The sequence below is a fragment of the Miniopterus natalensis genome, chromosome 18, assembly GCF_054644295.1.
Source record: "Miniopterus natalensis isolate mMinNat1 chromosome 18, mMinNat1.hap1, whole genome shotgun sequence".
In the NCBI taxonomy this organism is placed as follows: Eukaryota; Metazoa; Chordata; class Mammalia; order Chiroptera; family Miniopteridae; genus Miniopterus; species Miniopterus natalensis.
In genome coordinates this window covers 37965337-37990349 of record NC_142098.1, presented here as the reverse complement: position 1 = coordinate 37990349, position 25013 = coordinate 37965337, and the positions used below count along the sequence as shown (strand labels likewise).

At 51.1% G+C, this 25013-nt stretch overlaps 1 protein-coding gene across 1 annotated transcript in view; it reads right to left on the bottom strand.

Annotated features, from left to right (window-relative positions):
• Positions 1 to 25013, bottom strand: part of BICRA (BRD4 interacting chromatin remodeling complex associated protein) — a 50841-nt gene that overhangs the window by 6988 nt on the left and 18840 nt on the right. Inside the window, exons 2-7 of the mRNA XM_087826798.1 lie at positions 11721 to 11821; positions 10859 to 10904; positions 10726 to 10768; positions 8830 to 8895; positions 5223 to 7178; positions 4334 to 4510 (exon numbers count right to left, since the gene is read on the bottom strand). Coding sequence (XP_087682924.1) covers positions 4334 to 4510; positions 5223 to 7178; positions 8830 to 8895; positions 10726 to 10768; positions 10859 to 10899 — 2283 coding nt within the window. The 5' untranslated portion in view covers positions 10900 to 10904; positions 11721 to 11821. The remainder of the gene's footprint in view (positions 1 to 4333; positions 4511 to 5222; positions 7179 to 8829; positions 8896 to 10725; positions 10769 to 10858; positions 10905 to 11720; positions 11822 to 25013) is intronic.

The following is a 25013-nucleotide window of genomic DNA, read 5'->3' as shown; positions in this document are numbered from 1 at the left end:
CTGACTGTCTAGCTAGCCAAGGAAAACAGACACCAGTGTCGACACCTTAGGCTGCGTACCAGGGTGGGGCTGACGGCCATGAGGGCATAGTGGGGACTGGGGGACCCAGGGAGCCCAGGATGGCAATTGAGGGGCAGGGCCTGGCCCCCATTCTAAGTGTGTGGGCCTCTGCCTCTGTGTGTCTGTGGTCAGGGCTGCTGGCCTACCTGGGTGCCACATGAGCCTGCAGGGTTGGGAATGTGTGTGCACACGAGTGAGGTGTGTGCGCATGTATGACTTGCACACCAGATCCGGCCACAGTTCTATTACACGGACACAGCGACCCTGCCTCAAACCCACCTCAACCACAGTGCCTGGCCCCCTGCACCCTCCTCCCCAAGGGGTCACCTCCCCAAACACCACACCCTGGCAGCTGCTGTGTCATGGGTGAGTGCCAGCTGTCACAGAATCCTCACCCTAGTGCCAGCTCACACATCCAGCAAGTACAGCTGGCCACCTGCGCCCACTAGTGTAGCCTTCCATGGCCCCAAGAGCTGAGATCACGTTGGACCAATTTCCCAGGTGAGACACTGAAGCCAGGAGCGGAAATGACTGGTCCAGAGTCTCCCTTTCTTACCACCACCCAGGACCTCAGAGCTGGCCAAGGAGGACTTGGGGGACTTGCCTAAGGCCACCCAGCACTGCCACGCTCCAAAGTGGGAGCTCTTCGCTTCGAGCCCCAAGGCAGGCTGACTCATGATGTTAGAATCATGACTTGCTTTCAGGCTCCAGGCCTCTGGACCCTCCCAGCACACTCCTCCAAGCCTGGCCCTGAATAACATCAGCAATTCAAAACCAAACCAATCAATCAATTGCTCCATCCATACATCTCCAAAGGCTTGCACCCTGAGAAGAGATCAGAGGGGGCAGCCCTGGCTCTCATAAGGGCTGGTGAGACTGTCACCTGATAAGCCCTCTGGAAGGCAGTTTGGTCTGGTGACTTTGAAGAGGCCCCAACCTTTGACCTGGCAGCCCTCCTCCAGGCATCTGTCTGTCTAAGGAGCACTCAAGCCCTTGCTCACAGGGCTACCCACTGTGGGAGTATTTACAAGAGAGAAAATAGGAAACCAACCAAAACAGGTGAGTCAGAAGAGCTGGCCCACTCCACAGCTCCCTAAATGCATGGCCAGCACGGTGCTAGAAGGCTGAGTGAAAGGAGGGTAGTCGCAGGGTGGCCGCACAACTGGCTAACCTGCATTATGGACAGTGGATTAGATAACAGTATTGTCTCCACGCTAAATCTGCTGAATTTGAATATATCTACTATAGAGTAAGAGAATGCTGTTCCCAAGGGCTGAAATACTCTACTAAAATATTAAAGGGTAAAGGAGCCCGCTGTCTGCAATTGATTCTCAAGTGACTTGGGGGAAAAAATGCTATTGAGAGAGCTAAGGATTTAGGGAATGTAGCAAAGTATTTATAATGGGTAAGTCTGGTGTGGCAGCCAGCCTCTGTGACAGCCCCTAGTGATCCCAGCTCCTTGTTTCAGTCTCCTCTGACACCAGAGTTGGTCTCTGTGACCAATAGAATTTGGCCAAAGTGATCATAACTTCCAAGGTTAGGTTATAAAAAAGACTGTGGCTTCCATTATGGGCAAAGTCTCACTCTCTCTCTGTTGGGTCATTTGCTTTGGTGGAAGCCACTGCACAGTGTATTATGAGGTACTCCTTAGAGAGGCCCCTGGAGAGAAGGGCTGAGGCCTCCTGCCAACAGCCACATGAGCATGCCATCTTGGAAGCCAATTCTCCAGGCCAGTCAAGTTTCCGGATGACTGCGGTCTTGGTTCACATTCTGACCTCATGAGAGATGGCGGGCCAGGACCCTCTAGCTGCTGCTTTCAGATTCTTGCTCTTAGAAACTGTCTGAGATAAGTTAATGTTGGTTGTTTTAAGTGGCTATGTTTTGGGGTAATTTTTTACACAGCAATGCATAACTAACACATCTGGTTAAAGAGTAAAGAACTCTCGATGAGTTCTTTGTACTATTCTTGCAACTTTGCATATACTTGAAAGGATTTAAAAATGAACTTTAAAAATACCCAAATTAAATCTGTTCTCATTAAAAATGCAAAGACAAATACGCACACACACCACAAACAAAGTAAAAAATCAAATGATATACTGGGGGAAATATCTGGAATTCATAGCACAAACCCCACCTCTCTCAGCTGTAAAGAGCCAATAGAAACCACCAAGAGTAACAGAACCAGTGAGAGAGGGGCAAAGGGTCTGACTAGACAGTGTGCAGGAAAGAAAACACAAAAGGCAAAAGGATTTCAAGAGATGCTCAAGTTCACCTGTAATAAGAGAAATACAAACCGAAAGCACCCTATGGAACCATTTTCACTCATCCCATTAGGAAGAAGCCCTGTGTCTCATAAAGACACTCAGACATTGCTCATGGGGTTCTAACCGTGCATGATGTGCTACAGAGGAACACAGCCTGACAGGAGCTACCAAATTATAAACGCACATTTGCTGTGATGCAGCACATAGGTTCCTGGGAAGTGACCAGACAGATGGATACACTTGCTCATGGGAAATGAGAGGAACAAGTTGTTCACTGCAGCTCTGTGTGGAGTGCCAAAGCCTGGACACAGTCTAATGTGAATGAATATAGCATTTACTGGGGAAACGGGATTAGCTTCAGGACCCCCCAAGGACACTGAACCCCACAGATGCTAAAGTCCCTTATATAAAATGTCATTGCATTTGTATATAACCTACACACATCCTCCCTTACATTTTAAATCATCTCTAGATTACTTATAATGCCTAATACAATGTAAACACTATGTAAATAGTTGTTATACTGTGTCATTTAGGGATCAACTTTCTGAAATTTTTTTCCCCCTGAATATTTTTGATCGGTGGTTGGTTGAATTCGCGGATGCAGAACCTGAGGATATGAGGGTCAACTGTCATGTGCTAGTTTCTGGGCAGAGAGAAATGGAAGGGAAATGTGAACTCATATGTGCACCAGGCTGTATGTGCACAAAGAACCGTAAGGATTTAGGAAAATAAGTCACTGTAGTTAACTGGAGGGAACGCAGGCTGGACGCGTAGGCACGGGGTGGGACACGTGCCCCATACTTTAAAAAGTGCCCTTTGCCCTGGCCAGTGTGGCTCAGTGGTTGGAGAGTAGGCCTGAGGACTGAAGGATCTTGGGTTCAATTCCTGGTCAAGGGCACATACCTCGGTTGCAGGTTCGATCCCTGGCCCCAGTTGCAGCAAGCTGGCTGCAGATCTGGGGTTGATGAAGCTACTGGAGGAAAAGCCCCCACAGGCACAAGCCTCAGGGAGGAGCAGCTGGGTTAGCATTTTCTTTTTTAAAAAAAAATGTCTTTATTGATTTCAGAAAGAGGAAGAGAGAGATAGAAACATCAATGATGAGAGAGGCACTGATTGGCGGCCTCCTGCAAGCCCGCTCCTGGGATCGAGCCTGAGATCCAGGCATGTGCCCTGACCGGGAATCGAACCGAGATCTCCTGGATCTTAGGTCAATGCCTACCAGATTGGCCAAGTTCAATACATTGCGGAGATTGTGGGAATACCAAGTTTCATACACTGCTGAGGCATGGCTAACATATTCTGGGGATAAAGGAGAAACCAGTGTATACTCCATGGAGAGCAATTTAACAATACCTGTCAAAACTACAAATAAATACGCTCTTAGATGCAGCAATTGCCTTTCTAAGAACTCACCCTGCAAAATGATGGATCTACAGTCATTTTTTACAGCCTTGCTTATAACAGGTAAAGAGCAGAAGTAACCAAAGTGCCCCAGAGCAAGGCCTAATGCTTAAATGAACAGCAGCACATCCACACAGAGGAATACCACGCAGGCGGGTAAAAGCCGTCTCCCAGGCAACTCGACGAAAGCAAGGCACACACCTGCACGGAGCATGCTGCCATTTTTGTAAAAGTGGAAGGAAAAGAATCCAGATGTTATTTTGCTGTCTGTGCGCGGGAAAGGAGGGGCTTCTCGTCTGTATCTTTTGAAATGTGAACTATCTGAATGCTTCATTTGTCCAGATAGGGAAATGGTAACTTTAGGAAATCATCCATTTCCTGCCATGTGCACCAACTTCCTGCCTAGCTAGCCCGTGGGCTCCTGGGGCTGGCACTGGTCTCAGGAGTCCATGACTGTCAGGAGACCCTCAGGAAGTGTCTGAGAAGCGGGAGAGCACCAAATCCCAAGCCAGCAAGACAGAGCGGCAGGCAGGGCAGCCAGGGGAGGCAGGGGAGCGGAGGAGGCGCGGGGCAAGGCTGGTCTGCGCTGCGACACAGGCTACCTGGGGGGCTGGCGCCGGGGAAGCCTGGCCATCAGAAGCCTGAGGGCCAAGGCCAGCTCCTTTGGTGACGGGGGTGGTCGGGGCTGGGTCTTGGGTAGGAGCCGGGGCGCTGACTATGACCGAGGCGGGCACGGAGAGGTGGGGACCCTCGGCAGAGAGGGGCTGCTGGCTCCTCTCCTGAAATGGGCAGCCGGCAGAAGGTCACCAGGCCGCCCCCAGACCTGCAGCCTCTCCACCCCGCCCCACTCCACCCCACCCTCACTGATGCTCCAGAGGAGGCAGTGGGAACTCGGTGCGAGGGGCACCAAGAGGCTGGCAGCCCAGGGGTCTGGGCACGAGGGAGGCTGCAACCTGGGCAGCTCCTTCTACTGAGTCCCTGGAGATCAGCAGTCTCCCAGCTGCACCTCGCCCTCCACCTCTCCCTCCCTCTGTCTGTCCACATCCTGCCTGATGCTCCTGGGACCTCTCCCCAGCACTCCAGCAGGAAGGCAGTCTGTCCGTCAGCCAGTCACTCGCTCTCCTTGTCAATCTTTCTGTTAGTCGGCCAGCTGTCCACTCTCTGCCTGCTTTTCTGTCAACCAGTCCCTCTCCTTGTCTGCCTGTCCCTCTCCTATGTTGAGACAATTCCTCTCCTTGTCTGTCACCTGCCAGCTGGCCCCCCTCCTTGTCTGTCCCTCTCCCTGTCCGTCAGTCGGTCCCTGTTACCCTCAGGCCTCCTAGGGGACACTGTCACGCAGAGCAGGGGTGCCACCTGAGATGCTCTCCTGGCCCACAAGACCTCCCCAGTCACTGACGCGCTGCTCCCAGCCCCTCCGCAGCAGAACCCCTGCCCCTGCCCTCTGCCCCTCACCCCCACAGCCACCCCGTCCTGCGCACTGGCCCTGGTTACCTGGGGCAGGAACATCTGCAGGGAGTCCTGAGTGAGGATGGCCGTGGCGGCAGCAGAGGCGGGCAGCACAATCTTCTCCGGGCTGGGCGCCAGGACCGGGCTGGGCTGGGGGGTGGTAGCCTGAGGCGGGTTGGCAGCCTGGGGTGTGGGGGCCTGTGCTGGAGGCTGCTGCTGCCCCTGCGGCTGCTGGAGGCCCAAAGGCAGCGGGGTGCTGGCCGCGGGGGGCGCCTGGGGGGCAGTCTGCACTGTGAGGACAGGCGCGGCCTCCCCAGCGGCGGCAGGTGTGGCCGGCTGCACCAGACCATCGGAGGTGTTGAGCATGGCCACGGCGCTGGGGGGCAGAGTGACCCCCTGGAGGACAGTCGTGGCAGTGGGGCCAGTGGGTGCTGGCTGGCTCTGCGTGGGCAGGCTGCCCGCAGCCAGAGACACGGGCATCTGGAAGAGAGCCGGCTGGCCCACCTGGATGGGGGCCGAGAGGATGTGGGCTGCACTGTGGGCCCCGGAGTGGGGGGCCAGCACGGGGCCCAGGCTCAGAGGGCCTGCCAGGTTCTGGTTGGTGAGGATGGGGTTTGCGATGAGCTGTCCGCCTGCGTGGGGGGCTGCGGCTGCCAGGATCTGCCCGCCCACGTTGGCCGGCAGGGCCGAGAGCGACTGGGGGAGCTGGACCGCAGACCCGCCGGACAGCAGGAACTGGTTCTGGCCGGGCAGCATGTGCTGGGCGGGGATGACGATGCTGCTGCCTTGGTTCAGGAGGTGGACGCTCATGGGCTTGCTCAGGGCGCAGGGCGGCTGCGGCGGGGCTGCCCCCGTGGTGGTGGCGGGGGGCTGCTTGAAGACGTTGGCCTGCAGGGCAGGCGCCGGGAAGCCCGACAACACCACGTTCTGGCCGGCCTTGCCTGCTGCCATGAAAGTCAGGTTCTGGGGGGCCTTGGGTTGCTGCGGGAGGCTCCCCGCCTCACCCTGGATGGTGAGCGTGGCGCCCGCGGGGGCGAAAGGCTTGGGTGTCAGCTGGTAGAGCTTGGGGGGCAGCACACCGGCAGGCTTGGGCTGGATGGGCGTGGGTGTGCGGTGCAGAATCATGTTGGGCGCAGGGACCAGGGGCGATGTTCCGAGGCCCGGGGCCACCGCCAGCTGCTGCCCTGAGGGTGCCCCGGTGGCTGCTGCGGTGGCAGCGCTTGCTCCTCCGAACACCGAGTTCCCGTTGAGTGTGGTGGCCACGGCAGCAGGAAGGTTCTTCTGGATGACCAGGCCGGCCCCCTGGGGCGAGACACCCGCTGATGCCAAGGTTACTGGTTCCGAAGGGCCAGCCGCCGAGGCCAGATAGCCACTGACAGGCACCTGCTTGGCCAGGAGCTGGGAGGTGGGCGGGTTGAGCGCCATGACGGGCTGGCCCACCACCTGGATGGGTGCCAGGCCCAGTGTGGCCGCTGTGGCACCTCCAGGGCTGCCATTGGGCAGGCCCTGGAGGCCAGGGATGGGCTGCAAGGTCACGTTGCCCAGGCCCACGGGCTGCAGGAAGGGTTGGACACTCAGGGCTTTGTTGACCACATCCTGGGGTGGCACCAGGGCCTGGTGGGTCAGCACGGTGGGTGGGGCCTGTAGTCCCAGCAGATCTGTGCCACCTGGGAAGAGGGCCTGGGGCCCCGAGGCCACTGCGGTAGCCCCTCCAGCACCCACTGGGCCTGCCCCGCCATCTGCGGGCTGCAGCGTGGGCAGCTGGAAGGGGCCCAGGTCCAGCTCAGCCTCTGCTTCGAGCGTCTGCTCGGTGATGTTGGCCTCTTGGAGGCTCTGCTGGAGGATGTCACAGGGTTGGTCAGAGCCTCCGCTGCCCCCACCACCACCCCCTGCGGAGGGCGAGGCCAGGATGTCATCCTCCAGGAAGTCTAGGTCCACACTGGGGGCTGGCTGGCTAGGCTCTGGGTTCAAGTGGTTGCCAGAAGCTTCTTGCACGTGGAGCTGGAGGCCAATAATGTGGGAAGGAAAGACCCGAGATTAGCAAAGGGCCGGGCTCAGGGCACAGCTAAAACTGAGACTCTTGGTATTGGGGTGGCACAGTTAGAAAGAACATTCCATCTGGAAGTGGCTGGACTCGGGTTCAAATCCCAGCTCCACCAGGGCTTAGCTGTGGCGTTTGCTTAACCTGGCCTCATGCCTATCTGTTCAAATCGGTAGAATGTAATGAAAACCATTTACTAAATAGTTGTACAACAGTCCTTAATTCTCATCTGCAATTCTTAAACCCCAAAGGGTCCAGAAACCACGAACGCTTTTATAATGCACTGGAAGCAAAACCTGACCAGAACGGATACGGTGCTCTTGGGGAAAGGCAGAATTTATCCACACAATGTGACCCTTCTTAAGTCTGACCACGGAAAGGTGAGTGAGCGTGTTGTTACGTGTAGCACACACACACCCTGCATCACCTTTCCAGAATCTGAAAAATATCTCACCCCAAAGGTTTTGGATAAAAGATAGTGGTTCTTTTAAACGTAACAGCAGCACCCGCTACTGACACGAGCTTTACTCTGTGCCAAGTCGCTGTGAGCCTGATGTTTCTTAACTGCTTTCCATGCCCGATCCAGGACACGCGGGTATGAATACGTGTATGCATATTTCAGCAAGTATTCTACAGGCACTAAGTATGCTCAAGGCATGAATCCCCGTGATATTTGACTAGAGAGCCTCCTAGGGTGGCCGTGACATTCAGTAACATCGCATACAGGAGGTGCTTGGGGCCCAACCAGGGGCCATGTGGGTGTTAAAAAATGACAGCAGTGATGAGAATGGTGACCATGGGGTATGAACACAGGCTCATCCTCAGTCCTGGATCTACAAAGGTAATAACATGAAATGTCTATTTCTTGGGTTCTGGATGTAATCATTTATATTATGAAAGATAAGTTATGTGGAATATATTATTATAGCTATAAGAACTGAATAAAAAGTACTGTGAAGGGCCCGGTGTAGAATACGTGCTCAGTAAATAATAGTTATGACGATGAAGAGGGAGGAGGGGAAGGGACAGAGAAGAGGGGGAGGAAGAAAAGGGGGGGAGAGGAGGAGGGAGGCAGAAGCAGCAGGAGAGAAGAGGAAGGACGCTGACATTCAGTAATGGGCATGCAGTAGGTGCTCAATAAATGTCCGCTGCGTTCCCCACTCTGGATTTTGTCCATCATCCCGCCTTCACTTTCCAGATGGAGACAGGTTCATATCAGCTGATCCCCTTCCCCTACCCAGGTCACTCCTCAACAGCTGAGCAAGGATAGGCTCCCAGGCCCCCACATCTCCTCCCCAGAAAAGTGAACCCCAGTGAATCCCAGAGTGGGCATCTGCCCCCACTCCCCAGGACAGCTCTGCACCAGCTGACCTCCAACGCTCTACCCAAGGCCAGGGTCGAGTCAGGGCGGCCCAGCAATGGAGGTTCCACCTCCCCCACACTGCTCTCAGTGACTGCCCCCTGCCTGCCCTCTACCCAGCAAACTGCATCTTCCAGACGAGTGTTAACCCCTCCCTCTTGCCTTCGGGGCCTCCCTCCCACCGGCTGCCGCCATGGGCAGCTTAGGTGCCGATGGAGCCTGTGGCCCCCCCAAGCCCCAGAGCCACTTACCCCAGGACCTTCATAGAAGGCACTTTGGGCCTCCCCGGGATTATCCAGGAGGTCATCACCATCCAGCTGCAACAAGACCCGCCCCCACCCAAGGTCAAAGGTCAGCTAGGCAGTGAGCCAGCCCCTGCTCTAGAACAAAAAGACAGAGATGAGGTAGGGAGCAAGGCATCCCCAATACTGAGTCCCTCAGCCTGGCGTCCAAGGTTCTCCTGGCATCATGGCTGCCGTGACTAGAGAATCCTGCCTCCACACCTTTGCTGTGCAGGCCCCTGCCTTTCGCCCTTCATCTCTTTGGTAACACATCCCTTAGGGCTTGTCCTATATGCCACCTCCACCCAACAACTTTCCATCCCTTCCCACTAAGTCACTCCAAGTACCCGCCACGTCCCCCCAGACAGGTGCCTAATTCGCCCGCTGCATGTGTCTCTGGGAGGACAGGGGCTGGGCTGATTTCCAAGAACACCTTCAGTACCTAGGACAGAGCCTGGCTCTGCATAAGTGCCCAGCGAACATCTGTCTGTGGCCACGGTGGCCTCGCCAATCTCTCTCCAGCAGGGTGCCTCTCCAGAGCCCCATACTGGTATATCCGACTGCCTCTCATCCATGGATTTCTGGAATCCACCCCAAACTCCCAATCCCAGAAATTGGTATCACAACTCAGTAGCTCAGGCCAAACAAAATCCAGGAGGTATTCTGGACACTCTCTTCCTCAACATCAAGTCTAGTTGACTGCCTCCCAAAGCCAGTACCTGGCTCCTCCTTGCCACCTGCCAGGGGGCCCAAGCCACCATTGTCCCACTACACTCGCTTAAGGTACTTATCCTTTCCCCTTCCTACAGGTGTGGGCTGGCTCAGTAACTTACTTCTAGTGAATACAATCTGATGGAAGTGACAATCTGTGACTTCAGAGACTAGCTCATAAAAGGCACTGAGCTTCTTCTGGCTCTCTCCCTTGGGTCACTCGCTCTGGGGAGCCAGGAGCTGTGTCCTGAGGATGCTTAAGCAGTCCCAAGGAGATGTCCTCATGGTGAGGAGCTGAGGCCTCCAGCCAACAGCCATGGGAATGAGTCGGTGTGGAAGCACTTCTTCTGGCCCCAGGTAAGCCCTCAGAAACAGCACCCCCAGCTGACACCTAACTGCAACCGCAAGAGAGACCCTGGGCCAGACCACCCAGCTAAGCTGCTCCGATTCCTGACCCTTACAAACTGTGAGAGCTCTAACAAATGTTGTTTTAAGTCACTAAGTGTTGGGACAATTTGTTATGTAGCCCTAGATGACTGATACAACTCCTGTGGTTCAACAGACTTCTACTCTCCTCAGCTCCACCCCACTCTCTGGGGTGACAATTGAATATGGCATTCTCCTGCTTAATAACACACCAGAGCAGCCTGTCACATTCAAAATAAAACCTAAATTCCTTGATCCAGGTCTTCCAGGCCCTGCATGACCTGGTGACTTTTCTCACCTCCTACTACACTCCCCTTCAGTCCAGCCCCACCTGTGCTCTTTCTGTTCCTCACATGCCACCGTGGACCTCCCTTTGATCCTTCAGGTTCACCTTAAATGTCGCCTCCTCAGAGTGGCTCTCCCTGACCACACTTGCTAAAGAAGCGCTCGCCCCCCACCCCACTCATTTATCTTTTAAACCTCTTTTGTTATGCAAGTGACACTACTATTTCCCATCCTATTCTGTCACCTTTATTGGTTACTGGCTACTCTGCTGACCAGGGAAATGTGTATGGCGTGAGGACAGGAATTTGTCATCTTTTTTGCCCTCTGCCACAACCCCACTGCCTGACTCACAGAAGTCAGGGGGCAGAAGTCTACTGCATGGGAACATGTCAGCCCCCATTCCACAGCCCCTTCCCTGGAAATGCCTCCCTCCCCACCACTCACCTTCTCGGATCCATGTAAGAAGTCATTGAGGGCCTGAGGGTCACTGAAAGAGAGAAGAGAAGAGGCACTGAGGAGGCGAGGGGTGGGCGGGGGAGGGGAGAGTGGGGGAGGGTGGAGGGAGCCTGTTACTCACCAAATTACGTCTAGTAAGCATCTCCCATCCTCATCATCCATCGCCACTGGACGGGGCGGGCGGGCGGGGAGAGGGTAAGGGAGACGAGGTTAGACTTCAGCAGCATGCCAGGACCTCCCTTCATGGACCATTCCCCGGGGTCAGGCCCCTGGAGGGGTCAGGGTTCTGTTCCCATGACCCTCAACTGCTCTGTGATATGTGGGGGCTTCTCAGAGCTGGGTGAGGGTCTTCTCTGAACAGTGTCTGGGAGCCGCTGATGAAGCAAAAGACACTCCTGCCAGAAGCATGCATGTGGCCTAAAACACTACATGTACCTTCCAGGGTTTGTGGTACACACACACACAGATGCACACTCCACAGGCCCCGGCAAGCTAAGGTCTACAACAGGGCAGGCAACGCAGACAGAGATGCGCGCATCCCCAGAGCCTCACGTGACAATCACTCTCCCTCCCAAAATTAGTCATGGGGACCGCCTCAGAAAGGCTCTTCCTAGGCTTTGGCTGCACTTATTGGTGGTGACATATCTCTAACTCCATGTCCTAGCCCCACCTATACTTCCTTCTTCCCATGTCGCCAGGTCTGTGGCCTACAAGCCGCTGCCTTTCTCAACCAGCAATGGGGAAGGGAGGGACAAGGCCCGGCCAGGGGACCAAAAGGCAAGATCTGCAAGAATCTGGAGAAGGGGGGAGGAAGAGCCTGCCCGCAGCTGGCATGGAGGCAGGGGGTGGCCCAATGGCCAGGGGCCAGGTTGGAGAGGAGGGACCGCAGGCTGTGCCGAGGCAGATGTTCCTTCCTAGCCCAGGGGCCTAGGTGGGCCCAGGAGGGTGAACCGGGAACATCACGGGGACCCTCCACCGATTACCTGCGCTACAAACGAATCATGAAGGGAAGGAGGGGGTGTCCGCTCCAGGTCTACGCGGGGCCCCCAACTGGGGACTTGGGGAGTGTCCTTTCGGGGGCCAGCTGTGGAGAGAGAATAAGAGAGGCTGTGAGTGAGACAGTCAGCGGAAGGAGAAAGCTGTGGCTGGGGTAGGGTGTAAGGGGTGGGGGGGATGGGAGAGGGGAAGGGTCGAAAATACGATGTTATAAAAGGAGAGGTCAAATGCAAGTTTAAAACCACACGAAACAACACTATACACGATCACATACACAGGATGTGCGTAATACTGTGCTGTGTGCGCACGTGTATCGTACAGTATGTACACACTACAGAATAGCACGTAACACTGTACAAAGTCACTTACTGGCCCATCAACCTAACAGGATGCAGCCAGTTCTGGTGACCGTGGCACTTCTGTTCTAGAAAGGGAACCCTGAATCCTGCTCCTGGGGGAACTAGGTTCCTACCAGTCCCTTGTCACACTTTTATCAACCCATCAATGGTTTCTTTGTGATTCTGTTTTAGGATGCTTTACTTAACATATACTGTTGGTTCATTAGCAGCTAACACAGCCCACAGCTCTCTAACTCGCGTCTGAGTGAGTCACTAATGCAGGTCTTTGCTCCGCAGGGCACACCCAGGCCTCCTGATTTTAGGAACACTAGACGGGGCTTTGGCGCTATGCTGAGTGGCCATGATGGGGGACCTCAGCTGGACCCAGGGTTGGTTTGTGACTTTCACGACTCTACACACGTCTGCAAGTGACCAGGAAAGCAGCGTGAGAGTTGGGGGTTACAGGTGCTCGCGAGTGCGCAAACTCGCAAAACCAGAATCCGTGCATAAGGAGGTTCCCCTGCGGCGCCGGGCTCCGGGCGCTGGCTTTAAGCACTCTGCGCATGTTAGTCGTTTCACCTTCTCTAAATCCCTCTGAGGTGGGGGATTTTACTAGTCCCATTCTGTAGATGACAGAACTGGGGCTCAGAACAGCTAACAACATGCTCAAGATCCGTCAACTGGCAGTGGCCAGGCTGGATTTGGGCCAACGCAGGCTCACTCCAGAGTCCCCGCCTTAACCGCTATCACACAGAGGATGCTCGAGGCATTGTTTCTCTTTTAAGATCTGACGCAAATACAGCAAAAATGTCAAGATAAGATGGGAAAATGTCAAGATAAGACTGGGCTGGGTGACTTGCTCGTGCAGGCTTTTGTTATCACCTTAGGAATGCATGGGACAGTCAGATTCAAAGTGATAAAGTGAGTGGCTTGGAACAGAGAGGACCATCAGCAGGGACTGGCTTCCTCTCCTCCTCCCCCAGAAAGATGTAGAAAGCAGCTGTCACAAGGTTCTGTCCCACCTAGATTCCAGGTGCACTGCCCAGGCCTGGAGGCGCTCGCAAGCACCCAAGGGCTTTTCAAGGGAGCATCCAGGTTCCTGGGTTCTTCCATCCTGCCTCCGGTGTCGTCCAAGCTCTGTAAGCCTCAGATCAGCCGGATCAGCCAGGAGGGGCTGTTTCCTGCGCAGCCTTCTCCAAACCCGCCCACAGGGAAATATCCATAGGATGCTCCAGACTTCTGAGAATTTTTTATCCATGTGTTTTTATCCCAGTGGTAACATGAGAGAAATGAATGGGAGGAGGGAACTGATCTACAATGGGATGTGGTGTCGGTGACGATGGTGACCAGGGCTTAACATTTAACAGCTCTGATTTGTGCATTACGATGCATGTAAATTTTACTTTTAAAAACAAAACAAACAAACAAAAAATTTATCACTAGGGAGCAGCCTGGTGGGAAGGGCATTTATGAAGCGCCCACTCTGTGTCCAGCATGAGGAGGGCTGAAGGTGCCGTAATGAGCAAAGGCAGATGCAGCCCGTGACTTTGGGGAGCACACCCAGTGGTTCTCAACCAGGGACGGCATCAGACACCCCTCTCCTTGACACACACATACTCAAAAGCTCCTGAAAATGTGACTCCCAGGACACACAATCAGTGTGCAAAGTTGCCAACCCAAAACTGTTCACAGAAACAGAAGCTGTAAGAGCCATCACATGGTTCCCGCCTGACTCCCAGAATGGAGCTGACGCATGGACAGAGCCACAGCCAACCTGCAAAGGGCACACACGTGAGTGCGAATGAGATTTTCCTATTGTAAGCCACTGCAATCTGGGGCTCAGTTGTTACTGCGCATCACTTGGCAGAAACTGACTAATGCACCATGAAAAGCCTGCACAGCCACAGTGCTTCCTCCGGTCTCAGGCTTTGTGCTAACTCCGGTCCCTCCCCGGCCCCAGTGAGGTGGGAAGAACACTGACGTTTCACAGCTCAGCAAACAGAGACTCAGGGGTCAGGACCACACTATGGGTCAGGATTTGAACTCAGACCCTGTGATTCTGAAGAACCTCATTCCTCACCACCTGCTATAAAAAGCAGGAAATGCCAGGCCTGAAAACCACAGGCAGCTCAAGAGAACAGCCATGACGCAACAATGACAAAGTGTCCTTCCAGAAACTCGTGTGAATTCCTCCGGCACTTGTAATGCGATCGGAGTTTTGCGTTGTCATCGGGACCTGTACAGAAGCCAGAAAGCTTAGCAGGATAGGAATTAAAGGCCCCATTAGCTCCAGAAACAGGCGAATTTTAATTTAAGCATTTTAGTAACCCTCGGGTTATTTGCAAGTCATACAAGTGAAAGTTGACAGGACTGTATCATTGGCCGATGGGAAATGGCAGGACAAGAAGATAAGTGGCAAAGTCTGGCTGCTGCTTTTCCAAACAAGTTTCCCCAGCCCTCCTCCTCTTCCTCGCAGAAGCCTGATCTGCTCAGGAAAACACTTGCCAATTCCAAGATGTAAACAAAGGCTGTTCTGAATCAGTCTTTTTCAAACAATGGGGCATGCCTTTGAGGGTTGTGAAATCAAATGAGCAGGTTGTGACCAGGATTTAAAAAAAAATATTTAATGATTTGAGAGGGGGGCGGGGGACGACATCGATTTGTTGTTTCACTTACTTACACATTCATTGGTTGATTCTTGTATGTGCCCTCACTGGGGACTGAACCCATATCAGGACAGTGCTCTAACCAACTGAGCTACCTGGCCAGAGCTGGATTTTTTTTTTAAACTAAGTGGTACAGAGGCTAAAATGGAATGGGATAGAATAGAGAATATTAAAAGGCACCACACATGTTAAGTGTAAATATCAGTTTGTGACACTGGTTTCGATTATGTGTGTCTGTATGGGCACATATTTTCTACTGCAGGTTATGGTCAAAACAGCTGTAAAATAATTGGATTAAGCCAGCGGCACGCCCATTCCCTTTATCAGTCATTCACTTTCCCAGGCTTCCTTGCAGCTAGGTTAGCCATAGTTTTCTACAAATAGTAAAAGCCAAAGTGTATAGAGTTGTGTTCTGCTCAATGAGACTTTTGGGAAAGACTCTGGCAAACTTTGGGAAATTTTTTTTCTTTCAGAATATAAAGACAGAACTTCTCTAGAGAGAGATTCTTTTGCTTCTCACTTCCAACTTTGAATACAGTTGAGAAAACTGGAGCTGTGGCAGCCATTTTGCAACCATGAGGAAACAAACCTGAGGCTGATAAGGCCCCCAGCAGAGGCCTACTGTTGAAAGGAGAGAAAAAGACTGGGTTCTTAACAACTCCTCATGGGATACCCACCTCCAGACTTCTCAATCCTCACAGTTCAAGCCCCTATTAGGTTTTCCTTTATTTGCAGTCAGACACAACCTGACATAAATGAGCCTGTACTTCTGATAACTTTGCAACCCATCACAAGGACTCTTCCATGGATCAAGGACTAGATCTGAATCCACTGAGAAAAGAGGCCCTGATGGTGAGGGGAAACTGAAAAAAAACCACTGTGGTGACTGCAAAATTGGCCAGAAACTTCTCCTCCCTAGTCCCACACTCTCTGCAGCTCCTACTATCAAGAGATGAGGTCTATTACCCAACCCTTGAATTTAGGCTGGCCTTTGGACTCACCTTGGCCAACAATGTGGCAGAAGTGATGGTGTGTGTTCCTGAGGCTACACCTAAGGAGACCTGGTAGACTTTACTCTTTGTCCAGCTGCCATGTGAAGAAGCCCAGCTAGCCTGCTGGAGGACAAGAGACACATGCCCGTCATCTCCATCATCACAGCTCACAGCCAGCCAAGCCCTGGAAGTGGAGCTACCTGCCTGGCTGACTATAGCTGACCACAGACACCCAGGTAAGACCAGAAATGCCCAGCAGGGCCGTCCAAATTCCAACCATTAGGACCATGGCTTTGTTTTCAGCCTGTGGAGAATCTTGTTTTCCAAAGATGCTACAACAATGTCTCCAACCTCCCAGATCTTCCCCAAGGTGATCTTGCTTTGCCACCTTTTATTTTATTTTTTAAATTACTGATTGATTCTAGAGAGAGGAAGGGAGAGGGGGGAGGGGGGAGAGAGGGAGGGAGGGAGGGAGGGAGGGGGAGAGAAACATGGATGTGAGAGAAAAACACTGATTGTTTGACTCCTGCATGAGTCCTGACCAGGAATCGAACACGCAACCTGGGTATGTGCCTGACCGGGAACTGAACCACCACCTTTGGGTGTATAAGACAATGCTCCAACCAACTGAGCTACACTGGCCAGGGCACTACTGCCCTTGAATGGAGGAAAGTTTGTGACTACTTTAACCAGGACAGTGCAACAGAAGTGCCACTATGTGACTTCTGAGGCTAGGCTGCAAAAGGCAATTCAATTTCTACCTTGTCCACTGGGACATTTAACCTGAAAGCCATCAGAAAGAGGTCTGACTACCCTGAGGCCACCATGCTAGGGGAATGCCAAAGAGACCACAAGCAGGCACTCTGGCTGATGGTCGTATCTTAAGTCATCACAGCCAGATGCTGAGCATGTGTATGGACCAGCTTTCTGCCCCCAGCATGAAAGTCTTCCCAGCCAAGACCTCAGACATCATGGGCCAGAGACCCACTGTGTCAAATTCCATGTGAAATTCTTGACCTATCCATCCACCCAGCCTGTGTTAACATTCGGCTTGCTCATAACAGCCGCACCAGTTGTTAAAATATTCAAGCACTTCCTTATCGACTGGTAAATAAATGTTGCTCCCAATCCCAGCACCAGCCTGCCTGCTCAGGACAACCTGAGAGCCCCCCGTGACCCAGCAACTGAAGGGAACCACCTGGCAGAGCAGGGAGCCCGCGGACCTCCTTCCGCACCATGCTGGGCATGTCTGATGGATGCCCAGGAGCTGCTGCTGGTTACGAATTTTAAATATTGCCTCCACTGAGACCATCCATTCACCCATAGATTCGCAGTAGTCACTCAGCACCTCCTGTATTCCTGCCCCCTGCTGGGCACCAAGCACACAGTGGCCACATACAGCCATACCCTCCCGGAGCTCAAGCCCATTAGTAAGGCCATCAATTGCACCTCGCACAAAAGACCGTATAAAGCCCGCCAGGCTCCCTCTTCCAACCCACTTCCTCACTGGCCAAGCATAAGGCCGACCCCTGCTTAGGAGCCCCCCTCAGATGGCCTTCGCCAGGAGTTTGGGGTGGTCTAAGTCTGTGCCCTACGCCCCTGGCTGCCACCTCTTCCTGCTTTGTCATCTTGTGATCACAGCCAAGGTTTGCCAAAGACCCCCGGAGCCAGGTGCTGTTCTAAGTGCACCTTCTATTTCATTTCATTCTCACAACAGTCAGATATGGCAGACGCCATCACCCTCAGGCCCATTTCAAAGATGAGAAAATTGAGGTAGAGAAAGGGGTGAGGTAAGTGGCCCAAAGTCACCAGTTGGCAGAATGGCAGAGGAGGGATTTGAACCCAGGCCGACAGACTCCCAAGTTCAGGGGAACTACACAGTGGTGCTGGCTGGGCTAGCTCTCCTGCCAAACCCCAACCAGTGACTTTCTGCAGTGGCTGTACAGGTCCCCACCATCTTCCAATACCCCACTTGGCCCCTGCCACTGTCCTGAAGTACCACAGAGAAGTAATTTCATTTCCCACACAGCCTGCCAGACAGGCAAATCAGGTGAGGCGCTGTGGAGTGGACTCGCCGTACTACAAAGCCTGCAAGTTACGCTCTTATGATGTACTTATGCCTAAGGCATCTGAAGTGGTTGAATGGTGGCCTCCCCAAAAGATATGTCCACAACCATTGAATATGGCCTTCCTTATTTGGGGGGAAAATCTTTGCAGATATAATTAAGTTAAGGATCGCAAGGTGAGATCATCCTAAATGATCTGGGTTAGCCCTACATCCAATGACCTTTTAACAGACGAGAAGACACAAAGAAAAAAGGCCACGTAAAGATGGAAGCAGAGATTAGAATGATGTAGCCAAAAGCCAAGGACTGCCTGGAGCCACCAGAAGCTGGAAAAGGCCACAAAGGATTCTTCCCCAGCTCCATCCCAGGGCACGGCGGGGACTGCCCGGCTGGCCCTGCCCATGCCTTGATTTTGGACTTCTGGCCCCCAGGACTGTGAGAGAATAAATTTCTGTGATTTTAAGCCACATTTGTTGTACTTGTTATGGCAGCCACTAAGACACTAATATGGGATGTAAGTTTGTAAGATAGACACGTGTCATCTGCACTGAGTATATTACATATACCGGCCGCCACGGACAGTTGTCCAGGTTGTTCACCGCACAGGAGATTCCAGCTGAGGTTCTACTGACATCAGTGAGACCCAGACAAGGGCAACATCCACCTGGAGAAAGGACCCCCTTCTCCTAATTCACACAAAGGAGGCTCGCTGGGCCTGTGCCCTCCCAGAGGCTCCTTTTGCAATTCTGTGCAAAGGCGCCTGGATGTGCAGCCGCTTGCATGCTGTGTCTGTTTCAAAGCCAGAAAAGGAAAACAGGCAAAAATGTTGACTCCTTGCCCGCTCCCACCCCTTCAGGGGAAGGGAGAGAAAGAGCAATGTGAAGAGCAATTAAAATCTACACCAGCTTTATTCTGAGTGACCTTTAGAGTTCTAAAATCCTTGAATTCGTTTAACAACGGAAAAGCGTGCCCTATAAAACCTGGATTGCTCATAAAGAGCCTGGTGTCTAGCTCCTAAAAGCCCAGTTTACACAGGTAGTTACACACTAGAAGGGTTTTGTGTGTTCTTTCTTTCCCTGTTTGCCATTCGGGGATGTTCTAAATGCAGCTATAAAGCTACAGGCCTGCCAAGGAAACCAGGTACCTCAAAAGGTTATGGATTTTTTTTTTCTTATTTTTTTTTGAGAGAGAAAGGGGGAGGGAGAGAGAGACGGAGGGAGGGAGACAGAGATTGACATAGACTTGGTGCCCCACTCATTCATGCATCATTAGTTGATTCTTGTATGTGCCCTGACCGAGGACGGAACCAGCAACTTTGGTGTGTCGGGGCGATGCTCTAACCTACTAAGCCACCCGGCCAGGGCTAGATTTCTTTCTTAATGCTAGTTTATAAAAACCAGGGAAACACTGAGGACTGAAACAGGCAAAGGGGTGGGGAGAGGGGAACGAAGGGAGTGGTTCCACTGACTGGACACAGGGCCTTCAAAGCATCAGGCCCCAGAGAAAGCTTCAAGCTCGGGGGAAATGAGCAAAGGGGAAACAAAAGCCCGGCAACACCCGCCCGTGTCCTAGACCCGTGTCCTAGACCACCCGTTCCTAAGCCTGAGCCGGAATCAGCAGGTCTGGAGTGGGGCCCGAGAGTGCATTGCGCACGGGTTCCCAGGTGGTGCTGAAGCTGCCGGGCCAGGGACCACACCTGGAGAGCCACTGCTCTGGGAGCTTCTGTCTCTTTAGTCTTCTTTCTGGGACTCTTGCTCTCAGATCGAACACAGGCAACCAGTTCCCAGCCCATGTCCAGGCCCCTGACAAAATGGCCTCAGAGGGTCATCTTCAAGGCTCAGGAGGGTCTAACAGTCATTCCCAGACTGACATCCTGGTCAACAGAACTTGGATTTGCTTCATTCAGCAACATACCCTCCCAAGAAGATGAATCATAAGTGTAGGCCTTGGCCCGAAACATCTTTTCTCAGCCTCCTTTGCAGTTAAGTGTAGACATGGGAAAGATTTTTACATTTGGAGAAGACAGAGCCTTAGTTCAGGAAGATTATTTGTCCCCGCTCCTTCTTTCTCCATGAAAGATGGACATGAAGCCTGTTGACAATGGCCAGTGCTATAGCAGTCACTTCGCACTCCTGAGGAGAAGACAGTAAGAGACAGACCTAATTGTCTGGCAACAGTGAGCCACCCGACATCCCTGGAATGACCTTTTACTAGAAAGTCTCGTTCCAGAAGAGACTAAAAAGCCTGGATTAACTAAGGTTAAACACATGCCTACCTCTACGACCCACTATTCCACTCCAAGGTATGTACTTAGCAGAAGTGAAAAGCATGTCGACAAAAACATTTGTACAGAAATTCCCATGGCGGCCTTCTTCACAAAAGCCCCAAACTGGAAAGAGCACAGGTGTCCACCGACAGGTAAATGGATAAATAAACTGTGTTCTAACCATATAGTGGAACACAGCTTAACAATGAAAGGAAATAAACTACTGATACATGTGAGGCACACGATGAACCTGAAATGAATCATGCTGAGCAAAGGAAGCCAGACACAAAAGACTACCCACTGTGTGGTCCCCTTTAGGTAAAGTTCTAGTGAAACCGGTGGGAAACAAATGAGAGGCATTGTAGCCTAAGGGGTGGGAGGAGGGGAGGAGGGGTATCGGTACCGACTAGGACGGTCCAGGAAGGAACCTTCCCGGATGCTAGGGAATGTTCTGTATCTAGATCTGGGTGATTGTTACGTACATAGGTGATACGTGTCAAGTGCATCAAGCTGCGCCAAGATCTGTGCCCTCTACTGTACATAATTACAATTCCATCTCAGTAAAGCACAGCTAGTGTGAAAAAAAAAGCCTACGCGATCAATTCTTGTTATTGGTGGCAGTTATGTTCTATACAGCTCCAGGAACACTGAATTAGGGACTAATGAGCTGTATTGATCCTGGGGGAAAATACAGGTTCCTGTGAGCCTCTGGTCATGACATTCTTATCAACTGATCAATATGCAGCCATGTTTTATGTGTTTCTGTTTGAAGACACCTTAAGTAATATATATTGCTGATTTGTTCACACTGAACACACTACAGGCCAATAGCACGATAACTCACACCCGAAGGAAGCCTCGCGCACACATACACACTGTCTCGTGAGGCACATTGGAGCATTCTTGAGCTCAGGAAGGCCGCTAGCACTTCAGTGTTGTGCTTGCAAACAGTGTTGGGGCATTTCAAACAGCTAAAATCACCAACAAAAATACACAAAAATGTGAAAAACATGGCATTAAATAAACCAAGAGAAAGACCCAGTGTGAGAGCTGGAACAAGAAGGCCCGGGGGTGCCTCCGACCTCAGCTGTTACTACATTGATGGGATGCCACAGCAACTTACCTCTTATTTATATCAATAAGTAAAACTAGTTTCATTACACATCGTTTCACTTAGAGTTCCAGAACCTACTGACGATGTTTTTTTGTTTTTTAAGATTTAAAAATTTATTTTTAGAGACAGAGGAAAGGAGGGAGAAAAAGAAACATCGATGTAAGAGCAGAAGGTGGACCGGCTGCCTCCTGCACGCCCCCTACCAGGGATGGAGCCTAAAATCCAGGCATGTGCCGGAAACCCTCAATTGGCTGGGACAAAGCCCCACCAACTGAGCCACACCGGCTAGGGATCGACGATGTTAAATGAGGACTTAATGTACACTCTGTGATGTTCACACAACAATGAAATCACCTGATGACACATGTCTCTGAACACATCCTCATTGTTAAGCGGCACAATGACTGTATATGTCAATACAGACATTAAATTTTTTAAAAAAATAAGGATGTTCTCTGTATACGGATAGGGAGAGCTCTCCAAGACTATTTGCTTCGTGAAAAATTAAAATGAAGAATAGTGTGTATAAAACACTACTGTCTACTCAAAAAGAGTGTGAAAGAGATACAAGAATATACATTCTAAATGTCTCTATACGTCTAGAGAATTCTGAGAAGAACCTATACGGCACTAAATGCTGATCACTAGGACAGGAACCTCGCAGATGGAAACGAAGGTGGGAGGGAAACATTTCTCTCAATATTTTTCAATATATTTTTTGGCTTTTAAGTCATGTGAATGTACTAACCATTCCAAAAAGTAAATTAAAAAACAAAGTTGGTTGGAAAAAAAGAAGAGTATTATTTAAGCCAGCACTAGTGAGGAAAACTGTTACTTGCAGCCAATCACACACAAACTAAAAAGCTACTTGGGGGGTAAAAGGAAGCTCTGGGATTTGAACCCAGATTTCCTGGACACCGACGCCTAGGCTGCTTCCCAAGATATCCTACTGTTTCCTTTCTAATGTCCACGTGAGCTCTGGAAAACTGAGCACCTGCTGGCATTGGACAACCTTCCTTCCCTCCACCCTCCTGTGGCGGAAACGCTTTTTTCCTGGATTCTGCACAAGTCTTTCTAACAACTGCCTGATTCACCTGAAGATGTGGCCAGTGCAGCTCAACATTCCCGTCATGGGCAGGCCCCAAGCCAGCTAGAGATTTGCAATCTCATAGGGCAGGGCCACCTTCTGGAATTAGCTCTCTGGATGTTTCCAAGACAAGGCACCTCCTCTCATTTCTTAATCTAGGTCCTGCAGCCAGCACTGTCGGGCTAACCCTCTCTATGCACAGAGGGCTGCGGGGGAATGCTAACTGGCCAACTGCTTCCTCTCCAGTCCCTTCTAAACTAGTCCCACTAGGCAGCCAAAGCAATCCATTTTATTTAAGGGACTGTCATTCCCCTTCTCAGGACCCTTCATGGACCTTCTACTGCCCCATAATGAAAGCCAAATGTTACCCGGAGGTGCTGGGGAGATAGGGGGGAGGACAACAGACATCCCTGCTCTCCTGGAGGTCATGTTCTAGGGGCAGGAGTCAGAGCTGGCATACAAGATACTGCAGAGCAGAGAGGAAGGTGGACCTGGAGGGGGCAGGGAGGACTGGAGTGCGGTTTTAGCTAAAGCGGTTTTAGCTAAAGTTGTCAGGACCGCCTTGTGGAGAAGGTGAGGTTGAGCAGATACGGTGGAGGAAAGGGAAGGAGTGATGTGAACACATGAGGAAGGGCATTCCAAGCAGAGGAATAGCAAATGCGAAGGCCCTGGGGCAAAAACATGCTGGCGGTACTTGAGCAACAGCAAGGAGGTAAAGAGTAGTCAAGGAGGAAAGGTCAGAAAGACAATGAGGCCCTACTTTGGCAAAGACTTGAGCTGTATTCTGAGTCCAGAGCCATGGGAAGGGTCTGAGCAGAGCTGAGACGTGGTCTGTTTTCACAGGATATCGCTGGATGCTGAGTGGAGAACATGCTGCAGGAGGTGAGAACGGGAGCAAGGAGCCCAGAGAGGAAGGGATGGTGACAAGGGGTGAAAAGTGGCTGGATTCCAGATACGATGGCAGAGGGTCTGCAGATCTATTCACCAGGCATGTAACAAAAAGAGCAGAGTCAAGGGCCCTCCAGAATTTGGGAAGGGTAGGAGGGCAGAGCAGCTACAACTGGGCAGCCAGGCAAGATGTAAAGGGCAGATACACCTCTCTTGTTTGATTTAGCACCTTTCTCACTGAAAGTCATTTCTCACTAAGGTAACGCAGATGGTCCCAAAGGCACTGATTACCTTATTAAAACAGGGGATGACCCCTCACCCAGGGAATAGCAGGGAGAGGGGCCGCTCAGAGAAAGAGAAATAGTTGAAGGGGGGCCATCACCCCAGAAATGTGCAAGACCTCTAAGTCTTCCTCTCATAGCAATACTTTTTTTATCTTGTTTCAAAATTTGTCCTGATCCCAAAGTCTAAACAGAGTTTCCAAGTTTATATTTGACTTTGAATCCTTACACTATCTTGGGTATACGGTGTGAGGTAGGGATCCAATTTTATCTCTTTCCATAGGAATGACCTTTTTTTTTTTTTTTGCGGACCAGCTCTGTTTATTAAGAGTCTCTCCTTTCTCCACCAATATGGCCAGTGGCCACTTCAGCCTCATACCAGACGTCCTGGGCTCTCTGTTCTATTTCATGGGTAGAACGTCAATTTCCATTTATTCCCTAATTTTAGAAAAAGAACAGATTCAGCTAGATAGGTAATCAATCTATGCACTGAAGCTGAAGAAGGTGACTGATGGTCAAGAAAGCAAGCTGTCTTTGAAAGGCACAAGGTCAAAGACCGTGATGTCCCTCTGCTTGATGATATATAGTCCCATTTTTTCAGTATTGGAGTAAGTTGACTTATATATATTAACAACTTTTTAACTAAATTAATCTTCCCAAAAGAGACAGAGGGTGTAAGAAAGTGCTCACAAAGAAGCCAAATGATTAAAGATAATAATTTTGTGGACAAAAAAGGTCACATATCATAAGATTCCATTTATATGGAATGTCCAGAAAAGGTAAATTATTATAGACAGAAAACAGATTAGACGTTGCTAGAGGCTGTGGGGAGGAGAAATGGGAAGTGACTGCTAATGGGTATAGAGTCTTCTTTTGGGCAGTAGATAGAAAACTATACAGAACATTGTGAATATACTAAATGCCACCAATTTGCACACTTTAAAATGACAATTTTTATGTTATATGAATTTTGCTTCTAAAAAAAGTTAATGTAAGCAGAAAATAAATGTACAGATGATGGCTTTATTCACATTATAGACTCTTTCCAAACCACTTTACAAAGTGCAATCAGTGAAATTTTCAATAGAACTGGCAAAATGTTGGCTAAAACTTTTAATCATCAAGAAATATTCAAGCCCGGCTGGGCGTGGCTCAGCAGTTGAGCATCACCTAGCCAGGGGATTGGGGTTTGATTCCTGGTCAGGGCACATGCCCGGGTTGCAGGCTCGATCCCCAGTCGGGGGCGTGCAGGAGGTGGCCGATCAATGATTCTCTCATCATGGATGTTTCTCTCTCTCTCTCTCTCTCTCTCTCTCTCCCCCTCTCTGAAATCAATAACTATATATATATATAGATATATAAAAGAAATGTTCAAAATATAGATTTTCATTTTAATCATCAGTGATGACCATTGATAAATAGAATGTTATTTTAAATGTTTGTTTTTAAAATCTTCCTCACCTGCTTTAATTAAATTTACATCGGGATGTACATTTTATAACGTACCAGGGTAAACATATAGGGATGTAGTTTATAATAAACAGGTGACAATGAAGAGTCTGGACTTTGGAACCAGACCTCC